At 30.4% G+C, this 21,189-nt stretch overlaps 1 protein-coding gene across 6 annotated transcripts in view; it reads right to left on the minus strand.

Annotated features, from left to right (window-relative positions):
- LOC129943999 (sensory neuron membrane protein 2) overlaps positions 1-17,959 on the minus strand; it is a 47,266-nt gene extending 29,307 nt beyond the window's left edge. For 2 of the 6 annotated variants that reach the window (XM_056053112.1, XM_056053107.1), the window contains exons 1-2: positions 17,801-17,959; positions 16,424-16,811 (exon numbers count right to left, since the gene is read on the minus strand). In XM_056053112.1, the coding sequence (XP_055909087.1) occupies positions 16,424-16,534 (111 nt within the window). In that variant the 5' untranslated portion in view covers positions 16,535-16,811; positions 17,801-17,959. Of the gene's footprint in view, positions 1-16,423; positions 16,824-17,479; positions 17,744-17,800 lie in introns of those variants that run through there. The other 4 variants (XM_056053110.1, XM_056053111.1, XM_056053108.1 and 1 more) reach the window with 4 other exon arrangements.
- Positions 17,960-21,189: the final 3,230 nt, after the last annotated feature.

Genomic DNA, 21,189 nt, shown 5'->3' on the forward strand with positions numbered 1-21,189 from the left:
AATTTGTATTACATTATATCTGTCATATATATATCATTATATATGTATTATATATTATATCTTATTTCAACAACATAATTTAGCACACAATAAACTAATAATAAGGTTTATATTTTTTTCTACTGTCAATTCGATTTTTCTCAAAACTCTACCAGATGTCGAAAATGGAAAATTATGTTGGAGATAAAATATTCGAGGTGACAATTATTTTCATTCAGATTTTTTATTTATAAAAAAAGGTTTTTTGAATTTTTTTATTTCAAAATTATATCAGTTTGGTATCACTTCACAATATGAAACATAAATTTGAATTCAAGTCGCTAGCGATATTGGTTCGTAAATTATTTTGAGATAACCAAAATTAAAATTGGTCCTCAGACCTGTTGAGTCCGTTGGTCCCTTAAAATGGCACAGGGCCTCGTGTACGGTTTCCAGAGATGTGTTTCAGCTTCCTCCAACTCTTGCCTAGTGACGCTGATTCCACCTCGACTGTCCTGCGCCATGTACTTCTCGGTCGTCCAGTTCTTCTTCCTTGTTGTGTGAACGGATTCCACTGCATTGCTTGGCCTTCAATGCAAACATAACCTTTTCGTATTATAGATTCTTTAGGTTCCTGGCCTGTTCTTCTAAGAAGGACCTCATTTGATATACGGTTTGGCCAGAAAATCCTTAGGATATTACGAAGACTTCTATTCACGAAGGTTTGCAGCTTTCTTGTTATGGCTGAAGTAACCTTCCAAGTGCTACACCCATAAAGAAGTGCAGATTCGACATTTGTGCGAAACAGTCGTAGCTTTGTTCTTAAGTTGATAGAGTTATTCCTTCTTAATTTTTGACAGCATACCGGTTTTGCTTTGCCGATGCGGCAGATGACGATGACGTGAAGCGATACTTCCAAGGTATTGAAAGCTCTCCACTTTTTCCACCAGTTGCGAGAAAATATTTATTTGATCGGATTCCGAGGCTGTCGTGGGGCTGAAAATTAATTCCGGCAAAACAAAAATTTGCCGTTATTAATTTTCAGCTCCACAACTTCTGCTTCTCTCTTCAGACTTGTTGTTATTTGATGGAGATTCATGATCCTATGAGAGAGTAAGTAAACATCGTCCGCGTAATCCAAGTGCTTTAAATAGGATGTCAAAGTCCATTGAATCCCTTCTCTACCTGAGCGTAGTATATGGTTTATCACCAACAAAAACAATATTGCCGACCGAATACAGCCCTGTCTGACTCCGTTTCGGATTTCAAAATCATCTGACAACATACCATCGTGCAGAACGTGACACTTGAATCCATCATATGCTGCTTTAATAATAGCAATTAGTATTTCTGGGATGCCTCTCTTCCGCAAAGCTACCACATATACTCTCTGTTAACGCTATCAAAGGCCTTCTCGAAGTCGTTGAAGAGCAGGTTTAGTAGTGATCGATATTCAACGCACTGTTCAATAATGATCCGCAGGATGTTAACACGATCAATCAATCAATATTATGGATCCTCCAGCGCGGAATCCTGCTTGTTCGGCATTGAGTGTGGCTTCAAGGTGTTCTCTGATGCGTTTCAGTATAACTTTTGCTACTATTTTGGCAACGGCTGGTGGAACGCAAATTCTTCTCCAGTTTTTGCACTTTGTAAGATCTCCATTTTTTGGGAGCTTGACGATAATTCCCTTCTTCCCCTCATGGGGGAAGCTTTCGGTGGTCCAGTATTCTTTTATGAGCGAATGAAGCAGTTCGCTTGATGACGTTGGCGCTGCTTGTAAAAGCTCTGCGGGAATTCCATGCCTACAGCTTTGTTGTTCTTAAGTGCTTTAATTGCTGCAACGATCTCATCTTCTCTGGGAGGTGCGGTGCGGATTCGGGAATTAGTTTATTCAGGCGCTCAGAAGGTATCGGCTGAACGTTGTTTGCAAACACTCGGTTTAAACCGAGGAAAAGTGTTCTTTCCATCTTCTGATTTGCTCATCCACCGAACTTATCACAGTACCATCTACTAATAGTTCAAATGTTACTTAACACACATTTAAACATAAGTGCTTTTGATTTGCCAATTTATCTTTTTTTTAATTATCAACGAATTTAAGAGGCCAACATTTGTATCAGTTTTTTTAATGTTTTTAAGTGTGTTTTTAAAGATAAGGCCAAAGTGTTTCAAGAATTTTAATCTCATCCTTAGAAGACTCCTTTTTTTCAAGATACTGGTATTGCATTTTTTTAAGTTCAATTATTCTTCAAACTTATTTTTTAATAATTTGTGACTTCAGTTTTTATTTACTTAGTTTTTATGTTTTACAACAAATTTGGTTAGCAACATTTTAACATAGTTTTTGTGCTTAAAATAAAAAAAATATTTAATTTTGTATGAAAACAAAAACATTAATTTTTGGAAACTCTGTTATCACATATTTCCAAAAACTTTTGGTTGTAAGAATATTAAATAAGTTTATGCATTAAATTTTAATTTAAATTCCAAAGCCCACCGTTATCTCCCAAGGAATAGTGACTAATGTCAAAAGGAGTTCCTTTCCACTCAATATACAAAACCACTTTCCCAAAAATTGTGTTAAGATTTGGAAAAAATTGTTTATTATAAGATCTGAAGTGTTTTGGAAAATATCAGCTTCTACAAAAATGTTTTAAGTAGTATTTTTGTGCGTCCTAAACAGTGTCATCAAATTTCAATTCAAAAAAAAAAAATAAAAGAAGAAATTGAAATGTGTTTGGATTATTCTCAGGACGACCCCTTTAAAGGAAGATATTTTCAAAACAAAACATTAAGTACCCGAATTCCTAAACACTATGTTTGTTTTTAATTGTGTTTTTGGAACTTTGGGTATTCTAGATTTAAAATTATGAGATTCTGACCCTAACCCAACATAGTCAAAGTTATTTAAAAATTGAAGCATGAACTTGCTTTTGATAAAATCCCATACACAGTATCGATTGGGTTAACTACAACAACGATTAGTTTTTTTAACGTGTGCTATTAAGAACATTTAATTCTTTTCTACCCTCAATCGAAATTACGTATGTTCAAAATTCTATAAATTCTTCAATCAATTTTAGAAACGCATTACTATTGATTAACCTTCACAACCATTAACTAAAAAAATCGCATTAGCATGCAAGAAAACTATTAAAAACTTTGGAAATTTTCCAATAGAATGTAACTAAGCTATTTTAAAGTCTGCCTTAAACATCCATACAAATTATATATGGCCGACCTCGAGTTCTAATCAAATGTGCTTATGTTCAGCACATTAAAGTGGCAAAGAAATAAATCCAGAAAAAGTCAATCAGAATATAAATTTCCCATTTAACTCAATTCAATCCTAAACAAAAAATCTAATCAAACTTAAAAATCAAACTATAATCAAGGTTAAAACAGCTTAAAATTTTAAATTAAATGTTTGCACGCAACGACACTGGCCGACATATTTTTAAATTTTTGTTATGGTCTTACAGACAAACAGTTTTTGAATATAAAATTACGAAAGAAATATTAAGTATGATGTTTTGACTCTACCACTCTGTGACCTATTCATATTTATTTGACTTTATAATTATTTTCTATATTTTATTTTTCCATCGACAAATTGCTTACAAAAATGATGACCAACTGACTGACGACGCACGGACTGACTTCGACTTGATCGCCGGTCTTTGGTAATTACACATTATGTAGATTTTAACAACTTAGCTACGCATGGAACACCCCAGATTTTAACCGGACAGGTTGGTTGGTTGGTCGTCGGTTAGGTAGTTATATGTACTATCTACTTGACCATCCGGCTTTGATGGCCAAGACCAACCGCCCGACTATATGGGATCTTGATCATTTCGCAAAACTTTGTTTTGCTTCTATTTCAACGTTTCAACTTCTTTAAAATTCATTAGTTCGGTTTGTTGCGAAATTATTTGTGAATTTTTTGTTTGCAAATTTTGAATGTTTTTGTTTTTGGACTTCAAGTTCAAGTCGTAATTGGTGAGGGAATTGCTAGAGAGTTTTTTTCCATGGCTCAAGGTTAATGGCGAAGAATGAGATTGTTTAATGGTGAGAAAAGTATTAATTTAATTTAAAATAATTCCATACAAGAAACACGAAACACTCCAAAGCTTGGCCAAATCATTTATGATTCATTCAATTGACTGGCCAAAATCGCGACGCGTGTGTCGCGTCGGTTTGGTATACCGTGATAACGATGTATAAAGATACAGGTTTTTTGATGTGAGAAACTGGGTTGTCGTTTGAATTAGTCTTTATTATATAGTACATTTTGATGGGAGTAGAAATGTTTAAATAGATGTTTGTTATTTTTTTATTTTAAATAATACAATTATCAACAAATATTTTTTCTTTTTAATATTTCTATGGGTGGGCAAAAGAAGATAAAAGGCTCTTTTTGGAAAATTAAAAAAAAAATACTATTTACAATAATTTTTTTGAAGTGATTTATTTTCCAAATGGCGTCTGTGCAGCATTTTCTCGACGACGCGTCTTTTAAGTGACTTACGCTCCATTAATTTTTACTTGCAACTCATAGAAACTATATGAGAAGTATTGCATTAAAAATGACGTTTTGATTATAAAGCATAAGCCATTCCGTCGATAAAGTCAAAATGTAATGGAACGCCAAAAAACGAGGAAATCAAGGTTTTAAGCAGATTTTCGTTTTTGTTTAAGATAAAAAAATAATAGACAATATTTTTTTTTTTATTTATTTATTTTATTTCGTGATTGCTAAATAACTGTAAGATACAATATCTTATAAGATAGTTATAAGCTTACTTTACAGAGTTGAGCAAGCAATTAGTTAAATTAATATTAAAATTGAATCAAATATAATTAAACGATAATGAGAGAGAGAAAAGAATATATATTTATGTATAATACAATTTTTAAATTTCATTTAAGTATTTACTGAAAAATGACTTTTTAAAGCCTTTTTAATTCTTGTTGTGTTTTGAATTTCTTTAATATTGCGTGGTAAGGAATTCCAAAGATGGACTGAATTTACAAAAAATTGGCGCTCGGATGTTAAAAACGAATAGCGAGGTTGAATCAGTTGACGAGATCTATTCGAGGTAGCAAAACTAATTTTGTCAAAACAGGATTGTGGTTGGCGTGTAAGCAGTTGTCAGAGAGCAAGATCAAACTACGAAGTTCAAGATAATTTTCAAACGGCATATCCAGCAGCAGCGTAGCAAAATCAGATATTCTATCGTATCTTCGTAGGCCAAAGACGTAAAGAACAGTACTATTAAAGGCAACATTGAGTTTACGTTTGCTTACGTAATTGCAGTTGCAGTATATTTCGCAGCCATATGTCAAAATCGGTAATATTAAAGTTTTGGCAAGAAGTAAACGTGTTTTTACCGGCGTAAAAGACTGGGTAAGTGGGTAACCCATAATGCACGAAGAACACCATATACTTTGCCGAAAAGTCATTTATATGATTGTCCCAAGTCAAAAAGCGGTTAAAAGTCACTCCGAGATTTTTGGCAGTTTCAACATAATCGGCGGAAAATAATCAAGATCTAGACTCTTTCTAGATATAACTACACATTTTGATTTTTTTGGGTTCAAAATAAGACCATTTAATTGGGACCAATTTAAAATTTTTTCAAGGTCTTCATTGACACAGAAAGCTCCATGCTCAATGAGTCCAAGTGGGCAGCTTAGGTACAGCTGAACGTCATCAGCATACATTTGACAAGAACAAATATCAACCAAGGATGGAAGTTCATTGACGTAAATAGAAAACAATAGAGGACCCAATATGGACCCCTGAGGAACACCAGAAGCAAGCGGCAAAAAATTAGACAAGGTGTCACCAACTTGAACTGCTTGTGTTCTATTAGTCAAATAAGAATAAATAAGCTTCGTAGCACATGGTGAAAAATCAAACTTCTGGATAAGCTTTTTTACATAAATTGAGATGGTTAACTGTGTCGAAAGCCTTTGAGAAATCAAGCAGAACCAAAAATGTTACCTCATCCTTATCCAACGCCTTGCCTTATGTCTTCAGTGACGTTCAAAAGTGCTGTGATGCAGCTGTGCTTTTTACGAAAACCAGAATGTTTAGGTGTAAGCATAGAACTCGCCGTAAGATAAATATTACCAGAATCAAACGTACGTCTACTCAGCAGCTCAACATTTCTACTTTGATCAATTTGATTTTCTTGCTCAAAAATCGAAAGATTAAATTTTTCAAATTAACTTGGCATCTTTCAATATAAAAATATTTGTGTGTTACTCTCGAAGGGTTCCTCCCATAAAACCGTTATTTAGTTTTGAAATTTTCTTAAGAAACGATTACAATGTTTTTTTTCTGAACAAGCTCTTATGCGTTTTTGATAAAATTGTCTTAATTTTTTTATTAATTTCTTTCAAGATTTCTAAAAAGTGCCAACATTTTTCAAAGAAATTCAAATGTTAAAAGTATATTTTAAAAAATTAATTAATGCAGACTAAACATATTTATAAAAAATCAATAACATATGAAAAATTAATTTAAAAAAAACCTTTCTAACGATTTTGGAAATCAAAATTAATTTCAGGTCTTTTTGAGAAATTAAATGGCATTTAAGTTCTTCAAGATTAATCTAGTACTATTTAAAAACTGACTTTTTTGATGAATGTTCTTAAATCATATGCATTGACTTTAAATAAAATGGCGCACTTCTAAAGTAAAAATTTAAAAGTTTGCCTCCAAAATGGTAAGTTAATTATTTAATATCAAATTGAATGAGCATGTATTTTACAAGATACATTCATAAAATTTCAAATCAATCTGTTGAAAATTGTCTGAATTTTCTGGCGATATAAAAAATGCAGTAAATTGCGATAGACGCGCTTCAAGTTTGAGTAACAGAAAATCAAGAGTAATTTTGTAATACATTTAAGACTTACATTTAAGAATCGAGTAATATTCAGTCAATTGGCATAGAGTCATAAGGCCCAAGTTTTGTGTCGAAATTGAATTTAAGCTTTAAATTAACCTGAAGTGGGACTTCAAATATTTCTTTTTAAAAGGGACATGAAGAAAATAAAAACTGTTCGTTTTCAAAAATTTAAACGCCATTTGATTTCTCCAAAACAAATCTTAATTTTCAAATTTTTTGTTTGAAAATCATTTGAGCTGTTTTTTTTTGTCTTTAAATTAATTTTGTATGCATACAATATTTTCAAAAAATTGTTTAACACATTTTTTTCAAATCAAAAAAGTAGAATTTGAAATTTTTGATCATCAAATATTATTAAGACAATATAAAAAGGTTGTGCAGAAAATAAATAATTAAAATCGGTTCATTAGTTCTTGAGAGGACTTTAAAACAAAAAAACGGTTCTATGTGGGTAACCTTTTCGAGCAATACAAAAATATTTTGCTTTTTATCAAGGCTCAATTAAGACCAACATTTTTAGGGAAAATTTAAAAAAATCCTCAGATTTGTTTTTCAGAAAATTCGAATTTTGGTTTTTGACCAAAACATTTGAATACTGTTATTTTTAGTCTTAAGCAAAATTAAAAAAAAAAAACTCCCAAAGCGATTACGTTTAAGACTTTAAATTTTAAGTTTGCACTCCATCGTTAAAGTGGTTTGGCCTGAAGGGGGTGGACTGGACAGACAAACAGATAGAGGGACGGAATCGAGGGACCCACTTTTTTCGACTTCTCTACCATCGTAATGCCATGTTTGATTTAAATCTAGAGTTTTAAATATACTTTTTGTTTCTATGACCAGGAAAGTCCACTACCGACCAAATATTCACAGTGCGGCAGATCTTGGAAAAAACCCAGGAGCTTCAAATTGATACCCATACCATCTCTTTATGGATTTTAAAGCCGCGTATGACAGCGTCCATAGGGAATTGCTCTACAACAAACTTATCCATTTGTGTAGAATGACGATTGAGAATACACGCGGATCTATCAAGGTCGGAAAAGATCTCACCGATGCATTTGATGTCAAAAAAAGTTTTAGACAAGGCGATGCACTGTCATGCGACTTCTTCAATATTGTTCTGGAAAGAATTGTACACTAGAGGCAGAATCTTCCAAAGGTCCCTCTCATTACTCGGATACGCAGATGATATTGACATAATTGGAAGATCAAAACAATATGTCAGAGGAGCGTTTTCAAGCATTGCGACGGAAGCGAAGAAGATGGGTTTAGTGGTCAATGAGGGCAAGACCTAGTATATGCTGTCATCAAAAAAAGACATTGAACAACGACGTCTTGGACAAAACGTCACCATGGACAGCTATAACTTGGAGGTAGTTAAGGACTTTGTTTACCTAGGCACCGCTATTAACACAGACAACGACGCCAGCGCTGAAATCAAACGAAGAATAACTCTTGCAAATCGCTGCTTCTTTGGACTTAGAAGGCAATGGAGAAGTTAAGTCTTCTCTCGAGCATCTAAAATCACCATCTATAAGACACTCATCATTCCTGTTCTCATTTATGGCGCTGAGGCCTGGACCCTGTCAAAGAAAGATGAGAGCGTCTTAGGATGCTTCGAGAGAAAAATTCTTCGGGTGATTTTGGTGTTGTACGCATAGATGGAGAATGGATTAGTAGATATAACGGCGAACTGTACGGGCTGTACAGCAACACTGACCTAGTTAACAGAATTTAAGTCCAACGGCTTAGATGGCTAGGTCATGTAGAGCGAATGGACATCAATGCTCCAGCCTAGAAGGTCTCCGAATCCAATCCCGAGGGACAGCGGCGCAGTAGAGGAAGACCGCGACTCAGGTGGCGTACGCAGGTGGGTGAACTCTTCAACCAACTTGAAGTGCGAAACTGGAGACAGCTTAGCTAGGGACCGAGCTGGATGGAGACGCATGTTGGTTGAGGTCCAGGTCTACCCGGACTGTAGCGCCACCTTTAGTAAGTAAGTAGGTAGTAGTTTTTACTACTCAAATTCAAAAATCGAAGATCATATTATTTTGATACACCATTTTTGAGGTCCAGAAGATCACTTTAATAAAAAAAAATGTTCGTAATTTATAGGGTGGGCTTAGTATTCAATGAAGAGCGAAATTCTCGCCCAATTTTCATTTCAGGGCTAATGCCTGAACTGATTAATATATAGTTAGAAAGTAATTGAATCTACTGTTTAAGTCTCATGCAAGTGGGACCCAATCCATAAATAGTTTTTCCTAAAAAAAGAACATTAAGAAAAAAATGATGGGCATATAATTTTTAATCGCAATAAAATTTAATTTTTAATATTTTATTTGAACAAAATTATTTTTAATTGAATATTTATCAAAACAAAATCAAATTTCAATTGTTTACTTTTAAACAAAATTGTGGAAGAAAGTTCTGACTTAGCTTTAATTATTGTATAGCCCTATAAATTCCTAGTCAAACGCTTTAAGTTTATTTTAAACAATAATCAAATCAACTTTTTTATTGATTTTATTTTGTATAGCTCTTGTGTAACATTATATTCCACAATGTTTAAATACAAAATTTTACTAACTAATGAAATAACTGTTCCTGGTTTTAAAATACTTTAAACCTTATCATGACAATGCCCGACATTTTTGTTTGGGTTTTGAATCCCATAGGAGTAAGACTTCAAGCTTAAATTAAATTTTATGCTTATATCCCACTCAAAAATTTAACAATACCACCCTTAAATAAAAATTGGACTTTATGTCCCTGAACCTTATTTTGCTGCGACAAGTCAGTAGTGGTTATTTAACTGTACATTTTAGATTCATAAAAGTTTTTAATAACATAAGTAGGTACATTCAGACATCACACAGTCTAGAAGTCATAATCAATCACTAAGTTAACAGTTAAGTGACATTTTTGTACACTTTATCATCTAAGTAACTATTTATCTTGACGTGAATCAGATACCCTCTTTGAATTATTCATATTTTTTGTCTTGTTCGGCTAAATTTAGAATAAAAAGTTATGATTTTCTACAAATTCATTTTTGATTTAACATTAGTACGAGTAGGTATGTAATCTCATTTCCAGACAATGACAAGTACATTGTACTTCCTTTCAATTAAACATTTTTTTTAAATTGATTCATTCAAATTGATATGAATTAACACTCTGAATCACAATTAATTGTATCATGTGACATATTTATATTTACAATATCATAACATGTATAAATATTGTAATTGATATTAGTGTCGGTGTAAATTTACTGTGGGTTTCTATACATTAACTATATAAATATTTAATCAAAATACAATTGATATATTTTTTGTGGTTGTTATTAATGTTACATATAAGAGATATCTTATGATCTGGTTGCTGTAATTATTATACTCGGTATAATTATTAAAATGAATATAGATTAGACCGGCAAATGATTCACAATAGATTATTATTTAAATTAATACAATCATTATATTTATGGAAACTTTTTATTAAGTTTGATGAAACTTTAATTGTGTGAAAAGTTTATTTATATTTTCTTTATTACGTGTTTTAGATTAAAAGTGTAGAGAAGGTTAGTGTAAGAGCTCCTACACCACAATTTTAAGGCACTTTTCCCATGAGAAAACGAATTCATATAAGATACGAATTTAACTTAAAGAACTTGTTAACTTCTTGAACTTGTTTAATTCTTCCAAAATGTATACATAGTGCCCGTAGCATGTTAGTGCGTTGGACGGTCGTGCTAGAGGTCTTGGGTTTGATCCCTGCCTGTGCCATCTAAAGCATATTTCACGGGTATTGCCTCTTGAGAGGAATTGACAGTTCTTCCAAGAGTAATTCTTGTCATGAAAAGTGCTTTCTCAAATTGGCCGTTCCGATTCGGCTTAAAAATTGTAGGTACCCTTCATCCCCGACAACAGTACTCGCACACATGAATGGTTGAGAGTTTTTAAGTTACAAGGCCCTAGTTCTCAATAGACTGTTGCGCCACCTAATTTAATGTTAGAATGTATACAAAATCTAATGAGACTTAAATAGATGATTTTGTACTAAATTATTTTTTAAATTAAAAAGTATTTGAATTAAAAAAATAAAATAAATACAGTTATATATAAACTTTCAAGTGTAAGAAAACGTTTGCATACATTTTGAAACAAGAAGACAAACTAAGATTGAAACAAGTTTTAAATTTCATTTAAGTCTTGAATCGTTGCTTATTTTCGTTTGACTTTTCTTTAATGGTTAAATATGTATTTACAGCTTTTTACAAGGAAGTGACCATCATTATTGTGTCGTTGAACCTTATGTCAACTTTATTTTAATAGAAAGGGTCAATTGAAGTTTTGCGTGAGGTAAGAATTAATTGAAAAATCAACACGCAGTAAGGTTAAAGAACAAAGTTCTATAAATAATAATAGGTTTTTTCAAATAAAGTAGAAGTAGGTAAGCGTACAAACATTACATACCCTTAGCTTCACGATTTTTCTTCAAATAGAAGTTACTTTGTGTATAAAGTTATATCAATTGTATAATTATATGTTTTAGTTATTAGGTCAATGAGGCTATTAGCATAGGAATATTTTATGTTTACTTCCTCTTTAAGGTAACTATTGGTTTGGTAAAAAAAGTCAGTTTCAATCAGAATAAACATTTCAGAATTAACATTTGAGAGTTTTACATCTACCAATAGATTTTTTGTTTAAAAGTCTGACAAAAAACAGTTTTTTGTTGTGTTTTTTAATAATATCTATGGTGTCTTTTAAATGAACATTCTTACAAATTGCAAGTATTTTTTCTCATATCGTTCAATTATTGTAAAAAAAAATATGAGAAACTCTAAACTTTAATAAAGAATTAAATGTTTGAATATTTCGAGAAATAATTAAATATTAATTATGATTTAAATTTAAAAAATAATAGTTTTGTTGTTATAACTATATGTAGTCAACAAATTCACTTAGATCCAAAAATACAGTATTTCAATGTAAAACTGCCTTTCAAATTTATTATTGACCTTGACATTGAAAAAATAATTTATAATTTCATGTTCGCCAAAATAAACAACACCAATTTTCGCTATTAGTCTCAATTAAAATTTGTATTAATTCTTAAGATCATATATATTTCAGTTTAAGATTAAAGTTAAACTTAAATTAAGATAATATATTTTACGGCCTTAAAAATGGAAATATTTGCTTGATGCTTTAGATTCTTTTCATATCTCAAGAACCCGCAAAAAACATTCACCTCAAAATAAAGCTTGTTTTCAGGTAAAAGCATTGAAGCACTAAGAAAAGGTTTCCAAGAAAATTATTTATACAGCTTTTCACTTGCTAAATAGGAACTAAATGTGAATGTCAAGTGTTCATATTAAACATCAAACTCAAGATTTTATTTAAAAATGACAGTGATTTCGTCTGTCTGTCAGCTCCTTCAGCTATCACTTTTGGTTTGGTTGAGTTCAAACTTGGGTATTAAGATTTTTTGTAGATTTCCGTTTTTTAGTAGGCGTTTTTAACCTCCCATAGGAAGTTATTGTAATGTGCCCGATTTGTCAAATTAAAAAATTTTACATTTCTCGACGTTTCAAGATTTTTAGAAAGATGTCTGTGGCGTGTGTACCTACGTTCGTACGTCCGTACCTTCGCGAAGTTTTTTTCGTTATCCATAGCTCAAGAACCAGAAGAGATATGGACTTCAAATAAATGTTGTTCTACAGATAAAAAGGCAGAAAAATGCAAAAAGCGCTCTTTTTTTACCATAGCAGTTTAAAAAAAATGTGAACATTTTGGTTAACCCTAAATATGCCATGAAAAAGTGACGCTAGTTACTTGAATTAAATTGTGTATAATATATTGTAACGTTATACCACACAAGTATATTTTTTGAAGAAAAAATCTAATTAACAGTTTTTTTATAAATCAAAAAAAAACTGAAAAAAAATTGTCACCTCGAAAATTTTACGAATGCAAAATGATTTCATCGCCAAAACAATTTTGTGCCACGAAAACTAACGTTTTTAACATATGTAAAAATTTTGAGAAAAAATCGAATTGACGGTTATTTTACAAAAAATAAAAAAACAAACAAACAAATTAATAAACGTTAATAAACATTGATTTTCAACTCAAAAATCTTTTCAAAACTTTGAGATATTAGCTTGAAACTACTTTTATCTTTTAAATAATATTGTTTTCAACATTCAGTAAAATTTTGAGAAAAATCGAATTGACAATTTTTTTTACAAAAAATAAAAACTTAAAAGAAAATTTAACGAAAGTTGGTAACAATTGATTTTCGACTTAAATATTTTATCGAAACATTGAGATTATGGCTTCCACCTAATTTTATCTTATAAGAAATATTGTTTTAGCATTTAAAAAATATTTGGGAAAAATAGAATTGACAGTCTTTTTTACAAATAATAAAAACCTAAACTTTTAATAAAAGCTGGTAAAAATTGATTTTTAACTCAAATAACTTTTCAAAACGTTTTTTTCAACACTCAGTAAAATTTTGAGGAAAATCTAATTGACAGTTTTTTTTTACGAAAAATAAAAATCTAACAAAAAAAAAAAAACAATACTAAAACTTGGTAGAAATGTACTTTCGACTCAAAACTTTTCAAAAATTAAAAATATTGTCTTCAAACTTATTTTATTTCACAGAAAATATTATTTTCGATATTCGGTAGTGTTTTTATAAAGATCCAACAGTCCGTTTTTTCACAAAAAAAAAATAAAATCTACAAAAAATAGTAAGCATATTTGGTAAAAATTGATGTTCGGTTCTTGATATCTGTCAAATTAATTTTATTCATCCAATTTGCAAAAAATTTAAAAATGCTACTAAAATTGGTTAAAATTTATTTTCGAATAAAAATCTGTTTAACAAAACTAGATTTTCAAACTGTCAAACTGTTTAACTGTTTAACTGTTTCTTGATATGAAAAATATTGTTGGTAATTTTAATTTTTTAAGAATAATTCAACTGACAACTTTTTAACCCAACACGAAAACCTACAAACTTTTAAGCAAGACAAATCGACAGACGGGTGGGAAGTTATCAATGTGGGTCGCATCCCAGCCTCTTTTTTTTCAATTTATTTTAGACCAAAAATAACAAAAAAACCGAAAGTTACAATTTTCTCAAAAACGGACTTATATTTTGAAATTGGTTCTAACATGTTTGTTCTCAGCATAGCTTCTTTTGATTCCAAAAATATATATTTGTTGGTGACTGTCTAAATTATGTTTAATCTATGTTTTTTAAATTAGAAAAGTATCAGGTTATTTCTTGTATGTCAAAAACGTCATAACATTTTTCATTGAAACTCAAATGTAAAACGAAGTAAAAAAAAGAAAAAATATATAGACACAAAATTAATTTAAAAACTGCTACAAAGAACTTTAAAAAACAAATTTAATTAATTAAGGTTTTTTTTAAGAAATTGAATGAAAGTTTACATTTTGTTTTTGAAGAAACATTAATAATATTATTATAAGTATAAGCTTAAAAAAAATTACACCAAAAGTTTTTCTATAAAAAAAATAACGAAACAACAATTTGAGTCACTTTGAAAACTGTATTCATAGAAAATTATATTAAAGATTCAAAGTAATTGTATGCGATAAAAAATAAAGTTTGACTTCTAGTGCAATTTTTGGAAAATATTATTGGCAGTCGTTTTTATACAAAAGAAATGTACGTTAAAATAAATTTTGGACGTATTTTAAAATTCAAAAATGCAGACAAAATTAAATACTATTTGATTTCTCAAAAAACCTTAATAACAATTTTTAATTTGAAAATCTTTGGAGCATTTTTTTTTAAATGCATTTTTAATTTTTTTCAATTTTAGTTCAAAAAAATTTCGGTATGCAGTTATTTAAAGCTTATAAATATATGTCTGACATTTTAATTTTGTAAAAACTAATGGTGACCAATTTTACAGATATCGTTTTTCGCAAAAAAAATTTATAATTTTTTTAAAAATTAAAAATAAAAACAATGACATTTCCGACCATTAAGTTTTAATAAGATATAACATGTTAGAGTTTTTTTATCGGTTTATTAGTTCTTCAAATAACTTAAAAAAATAACGATTTTTAATTTTTTTAAATTGACAGAAATCAAATTAACGAAAATTCAAAAAAAGCTATCGTTTGTGTTTGAAAATTCAAATTCAAATTTTCGATTTTTTACCAAAATATGTGGATGGTTACTATTGTTATATTAAGTCTAAAGAAAACATAAAAAAATGTCTAACACAAATCGGCTCCAAAACTTTATTTCCAAATCCAACTTATTCTTGGGGCTGTAGGGACCAGGACAGACAGACGAGCGGATTCGGCGGACCCACTTTTCGACTTCTCTACAATCGTAATGTTATGTTTGATTAAAATCTCGAACAATTTTACGAATGCAAAACTTGTCAACTAGTTCCCATATATCGCCAGTAAAAATAGAACTACAAATTGGTAAGAATTGTATTTCATTGACATTGACTTTAAACATTTTATATCTTATGTAAAACATTGTTATTGCAATTAAATATACTTTAAATTTTAAAATATTGATTTTGTGTCATAATATTTTAAGAAAAACTAAAGGTATTTTTGATTTATTTTATTTGATTTCAAACTTATTCCAGCTCATTCAAAATATTCTTTTTAAATTTCGTTAAAATAAAAAAAAATTGTTGACCATTTCTTGTATAAAGAATTAGATCCAACCAAAAAATTTTATACTTATCGTTTAACGTATTAAAAAACGTAATTTTTTTAATTGCATACATTTTTAAGTTCTTCTCATGACAATTTGGAAATAATTGTAATAATAATGAGTGTTGTTTGTATTTAGTCTCTTTTTGATCTTGTTTAAAGAATTGAATGAGAATTATTTTCTCATATTATTTCATAGAAAATTATCTTATTCAAAAAAATAACATGAAATAAAAAAATAGTCACCCTATTTTGTATTTTAAATAACAAGGTAGTCATTATGGACTTCCTAACACATTACTCCTTAATAATTTCTATTTTATAACACAGAACCAAATAAGTGTCATGTTTAACCGGTAATTATTTAAAAAAAATTCAAAACAAGAAAATAATTGTAGGTTATAATAACAAGCAACCGCAATACCTTACCTAGAAAATATATCTCCCTTCTCAATATCCTTAATTTATAAACCATTCCTGCTTCGTATATTTTTCATAATTTATATCTACTAGTTTTTTTACACAAACAATTATTTGAGTGTAATTTTCAGAAAGATACACAAAGCAAACCATTTAAATTTTGAGAGATATTTCATCTTTCGATTTATTTACTTTAAATATAACAAACTAACAACATCTTGCTAAATGGATTTGTCAATGAATCTTTTAATATTGACACTCACTAACCCAACAATAACAAAATAAATATCATGTAGATAGAAAAAACACTTAATTCACTTAACAATTTATCACCAACAGAAAATAAGAAAAACAACTTACCTCTTCAACTTGTTTATGTACCACCGATGGAAAAAGATACCATCCAAGAAATGCTCCTCCAGCAGCAATTAATATTCCAATAACTCCCAGAATAATTGTACAATGAGCCATTATTTTGAATTAAAAAAAAAACTAATAAAACAAAACAAGTTTTCAAAAACTCTTTAGTGTTTCACTGCAACAATAAAACAGTTCTTTTATAATCACACATTTGATGAATGTATGATAATATATTTGCAATATTCAAAATTTAACAATTTAACAAAATTTACATCAATTTTAAGACACTATCTTCGAAATATAGGTTGACTTTGAATTTATTGAGTAATGATGACTTTTTTTGTTTTTTTTCTTCTCTGAATTTCAACTTCGTTGTTTCACGATTTATCTATGCGAATAAATATTTCACAAACATTTTATTTCGTTTTATTTTTTTTTCTTCTATCTTAAATTTATTTTATTATTACACGAAACTTTGTTGCAAAATTTAAGGTTAACACATAAAAAAAAACAACAACAAATAACCAAAAGATACAAAATTCATCTAAACTTAAGAGCTCTAACACAATACCAAAACTTATAGGAGCTCAAAAACCTGTTCAGTTCAACCGCAGCGGCACTACAGCACAGCACAGCACAGAGAGTATATTCAAAAGATGTAAAGTGAAAGTGAAATGGCTAACACTGAATTTCAGCCAAAAGACCGATACCGATCTCAAAGTCAAATTCACTCGAAAATATTCACCCTAGACGACCAAAACCACGGACGTAAAGTGAATTCGTCTAAGGTATTTATTTAGGTACTCGTAGCTCGCCACATAAAGCAGCTAAGACTCTATCCCAAAAAGACGAAAATTCGAAAATAAACAAACAAAAGTTGGACAATGAACGATTAAGCTCTCTGACTCTGCTGCTATATACTTGTGGTTTAGTTTAGGTTGTGAAATAATGTATCTATCGGTTATGTAGGTGACTCCAATCTTTTTATTCCGGTAAAACAAATTAATAAGAAATAAAAAAACTTAGTTAATTTACAAATTAACCCCGATTACATACAATTCGGTCTAGAATGTACGAGTAGGTAGCAAAGGTATCAAGTATTTGGTCACACACAATATTTGAAGTTGATTTGATTGCAAAGGCTGTTACTCTAGAACTGGACACTATCTGACACGAGCTATCTGTAGATATTGTATCTTTTACACGACATCATTTCGTTTCATTTCGGGAATCAATTACAATTACAATTACAATATCTTTCTGTATGAATTAAGGATATGATTGCATGTCGCATAATCATACAGATAGATCCACTCTGTTCTATTTTTAATTGTTGGTGGTAATTAAAAAAAAATTAAAATTAGGAATGATATATACTTTATTGGGGTATTAACAAAAGGGAGAAAAGAAAAATGGATGGTTTAAAAGCCAACTTGACGACACGACGACGAAGCGGACGACGACCAACGTTTAGGACGGACACAAGCGACGAATGTATCTTTTGCACCTTACTGCGTGACTATAGATTCGAAACTAGCAGTGCTTGAGTGCCCTATAGTTTAGTCGAGTATCGCTTATTGCGCTGGCAAAGTTCACCATGCCTTGAGGAGAGTACGAGTATGTAAGGTTGTTTGTTGTGTTTTTGTATTTTTGTTGTTTTTGTCTTTTCGATCGAGTCGTGTCGTAGTGTCAGTTGCTCTAGACACCAATTTTTATGACGCGAAACAACGTTAACAATGGACGATCGATCTTGATGGAGGCTTGCATAGAGAGCTTATTTGTTTTTGGGAGACTTTGAGTATGCGATCGGATCGGTAATATGTAGATACTAGATAGTTTGCATCAACCTTTATTTTTACTTTGCTTTGATGACCAAATTTAGGAGTTTAATTAGCTGCGGGGGTGAACTGATTTTGTGATTTTTGTATATGTCTTTCAAGGTCTTTTATTTGACCAGACCGTATACCGCAGCGTATTGTTTGGGATTTTTAATTCATTCTCATTCATTAATTGTATATTTTAGGATTCATTCAGGTACGAGTATATAATTTGTATTTGTTTGTTTTGGGATGTTAATTTATATGTACTGTGAATTTTGATTTGAGCTTAGTACCCTAGATATAAGATATTCAAATATAATTAGTCATATTATGTGGGTTATGATAGCAGTTATCATCACGTATTATATTGAAATGTTAAATATAATTAATATTGTGAAAGAACTGCTTTATGTGGATTCTCAATGTTATATAATTATTATTTTTTTGTATAAGGCTTCTGATGATGTTGAAAGAGCATAAATATTAGGTATCTGGAAAATTCTAATCATATAAGGATGTGCATTGTGCAAGCCTTGACATCGATAATTATTTGAAAATTCTTTGCTTCACCTATACAATTACAGTTAAACTTATAAGTAGTGATTATGAAATTTAATTTTGATTTGGAATGGGTTGGTTGACGAAGTTGGGTTTAAGTTGACGCATAATGTTAATTAGGTTGTAAATTGGTTTAGAAATGAGAATATTTTAAAATATTTTTGTTTTAATGTAAACAGTTGCGTTATAAATCTGCACTAATATTTTGTTGGTGGCGAAAATTTGAATTAATAGTTATCAGGTTTGAATGACATTGATAACAGAAGTTATAAATTTGTCAATTATTAAAAAAAACACACAGTAGTAAAAAGTTAATTCCGTCATGGCACAAATTTGTGATATTCTTACAAAAATTTTAACATTTTTTTGTCTTTAGAAATGTGTGAAGGGAGAAAATTCTTTTATATTTTATAAATAAAGTCTTTCGTACAAAATCTTTGAACCTCTCACAGGGTTTAGCAGAGATTTTATGGTTGCAAAGGGCTCTTTGTCATAATATGTTTGAGTTAGTTGAACACGAAATACTAAGTTAAAATTTCAAATGATGTCATACGTATCTTATAGTTTGGTAGGCAATGTTGCATTTTGGAATACATATTGTTTCAAGAAAAATATTTATGGTAATTAAGGCTTTAGGGAACGACCTTCAGAAATTTAAGAAAGTGATATCGTCACATGGCTTAAAGTTGTGCTACAAAACAATTATAAGATCGGATCATCATACATTTGATTCGATGATCCACATTTCTTATAAAAAAAAATATAAAAAAAAGATGCTGTGATGTGGCCCCACTGATAATTTTTCATTTGTGCATTAAATTTAAAAAGTATTATTAACTTCAAATAGGAAGTTATTGTAAGGGGTCCGATTTGTCGAATTGAAAATTTTGACATTTCTCGACGTTTCAAGGTCCCTAGAGTCGCAATAAAAGATTTTTAGAGAGGTTCGCTACGTTTTTTCGTCGTCCATACCTCAAGAACCACTACAGATATCGACTTCAAATAAATTTTGTTATACAAATAATAAGACAGAAAGATGCAGAAAGAGCATCTCAATTTGGAAAAAAATTAAAAAAGTTAGTTAGCCCCAAATATCTCACGAACCAAGTACGTTAGAGACTCGAAATAAATCTATATATATAAAAATCAATGCCACTTTTCGTTGTAATGTTATAACTCAACAATGCCTTTACCGATTTGGCTAATTTTGGTCTTGAATTATTCGTGGAAGTCTAGAGAAGGTTTGTACGTAAAGAAAATTAAAAAAAATCTTGAAAATGTGTAAAATCAACACACAAACAATTTGTACTAATACTTAAAGAAATCTCGATTTGTTGATTACCTTGGAAATGTATAACGAAGCAGTAATAATAATTGAAGATATGTGCCTAACGATTGTAAATAAAGCATTAGCACAATTGTCCATGAACGCACCAAATCGTGAGATACATGATATTTTTGATAGTGAACTTTCGTTGTATCATTGATTTTAGCGACTATTCCATCGGAACAGAAAATTGCATTGACACTTGCATTTTCGGGAATTGCTGCTACATTATTAGAAGATGGTCGGACCGCACACTCTGCAATAAAATTGCCATTGAATGTACGGGTGATTGAAACTCCAACTTGCAATATTTCGAGAAATTCTGGTATAGCAAAAGTTCTGCGACTAACATCAATTATTTTATGGGATGAGTGCACAATGACAAATAAAAAATCAAAAGAAGCATTTAATGGAACAATGCAAGATTTACGCGGTAATTAAAAGCTGTTTTAGTGGTGCTCTGATATTGCTGTCAAGAGACTTTCGTCAAACATTGCCTGTCATTCCTCGATCAACTCCTACTGATGAAATAAACGCCTGTTTGAAGTAATCAGTTCTTTGGAGATATGTACGCAAATTGACACTGAACATTAATATGCGTATTCACCTACAAAATGATGCAACTGCCCATGATTATTCAAAACAATTGTTTTAAATTGGTGATGGCAAAATACCAATCGACAGTACCAACGGATTGATCACTTTACCGAACAATTTTTGTACAATTGCGCAATCTATAGATGAGTTGATTGAATGTGTTTTTCCGAATATTCATTTTAGCATCGAAAACAATTATATCAATCCCTTTTCAAATTCAAGCGAAACTGCCACGTATAGTCACTACATATAAATCAATTGACAGTGTTATGAATCAAGATGAGGAAATGAATTATCCAATTAAATTTTTAAATTCATTGGAACCGGCTGGTATACCAACGCATTGCTTGAATCTGAAAATTGGTTCTTTGATTATATTATTGCGAAATATTAATCCACCAAAACTGTGTAATGGCACCAGATTGGTAGTAGTAAAAAAGTTATTTCAAAATTTGATTGAAGCT

The sequence above is a fragment of the Eupeodes corollae genome, chromosome 2 (assembly GCF_945859685.1).
Source record: "Eupeodes corollae chromosome 2, idEupCoro1.1, whole genome shotgun sequence".
Taxonomy (NCBI): Eukaryota; Metazoa; Arthropoda; class Insecta; order Diptera; family Syrphidae; genus Eupeodes; species Eupeodes corollae.